The sequence below is a fragment of the Chaetura pelagica genome, unplaced genomic scaffold (assembly GCF_000747805.2).
Source record: "Chaetura pelagica isolate M959 unplaced genomic scaffold, ChaPel_1.0 scaffold686, whole genome shotgun sequence".
In the NCBI taxonomy this organism is placed as follows: Eukaryota; Metazoa; Chordata; class Aves; order Apodiformes; family Apodidae; genus Chaetura; species Chaetura pelagica.
The window spans coordinates 1-1161 of NW_009953594.1; the positions used below are offsets into that span (position 1 = coordinate 1).

The 1161-nt window shown below is 63.0% G+C and overlaps 1 protein-coding gene across 1 annotated transcript; it reads left to right on the plus strand.

Moving 5' to 3' along the window:
* Positions 1-27: 27 nt before the first annotated feature.
* On the plus strand, positions 28-545 carry PMVK (phosphomevalonate kinase; the record flags this gene model as incomplete). Its single annotated transcript, XM_009999780.1, has 2 exons — positions 28-165; positions 409-545. Coding segments are annotated over 2 exons (275 nt in total), but the record flags the coding sequence as incomplete, so codon positions are not given.
* Positions 546-1161: the final 616 nt, after the last annotated feature.

Below are 1161 nucleotides of genomic sequence, written 5' to 3' on the forward strand. Positions count from 1 at the left end.
GGTGTGGGGATGGCCCTGACGCAGCCCCCCTGCAGGTGGTGAGCGACGCGCGGCGCCTCTCGGACGTGGAGTGGTTCCGGGACGTGTACGGGGACGTGGTGCAGACCGTGCGGGTCGTGGCCAGCGAGGAGACAAGGAAGAGGAGGGACTGGGTCTTCGTTGCCGGTGAGCGAGCGCTGAGCTCCCCCAGCAGAGCACTGAACTGGGGCTGTGCTGGCACCGTGGCTGCTCCGTGGCACTGCGGTCACCCCCTGGCCTGGTTCCATGGCCTCCACCACCATCCCTTGGCTGTGGGAGCCAGAGGTGTTAGGTGAAGCCCCCCAGCTCCAGGGGGATGAGGCTGGAGCAGGATGGATGGACAGATCCTGCCCGGCTGTGGGGGCCTCACCGTGCTCTGCTCCTCCCCAGGAGTGGACGACGCGGAATCTGAGTGTGGCCTGGACCAGGGAGTGGCCTTTGACTGGGTGATCACCAACGATGGAGATGAGCTGTCCCTGGACGAGCAGCTGGAGACACTGCTCCAGTCACTCCAGGGCCGTCTGTAACTTGGTGGCCCTTGGCTGGGACCTGGGGACTGCGTCCCCCTCCTGGCCCCGTGATGTGTCCCCTCCTGCCTCCATCCAGTCCTCCCTGTCCTACACAAAGCTGTGACATGGAGAATTGCAGCCACCTTGTGTCTATCATCATTTCCATGGGGGAACACAGGCCTGGGGGACACAGGGCCAGAGGTCATGGGACTGGGGGGGGACACACAGGGCTGGAGGACATCGGGCTGGGGACACTGGGCTGGTGGACACAGGTGATGCTCCTCTGGCTGTGCCCTTGACCCTCGTGTGGGCTCCTCAGCTTTTGGGGAGGCTGAGCTGTGATTTAATTTCTGCTGCCTGGGCGGGGGCAAGGAGGGATCACCAACTGGGTGCTTCCTGGTGTGTTTAATAGGCTTTCATTGGCCAATTCCCAGCGGATCATCCACTTCCAGAGCAGATGGCTCCTGCACTAATACCTGCTCCCTCCTGCAGCAGCTGGGCACAGCTGGAGGGACTCGAGGGAGGGGCACTGCAAGAGCTGGGCTTGGGGAGAAGGATTAGGGTTCTTTTCCCCACACCCAGTTGCTGTGACTCCAGAATCATGCTGAATCCCCTTGGGGACATCTCGGGGGGG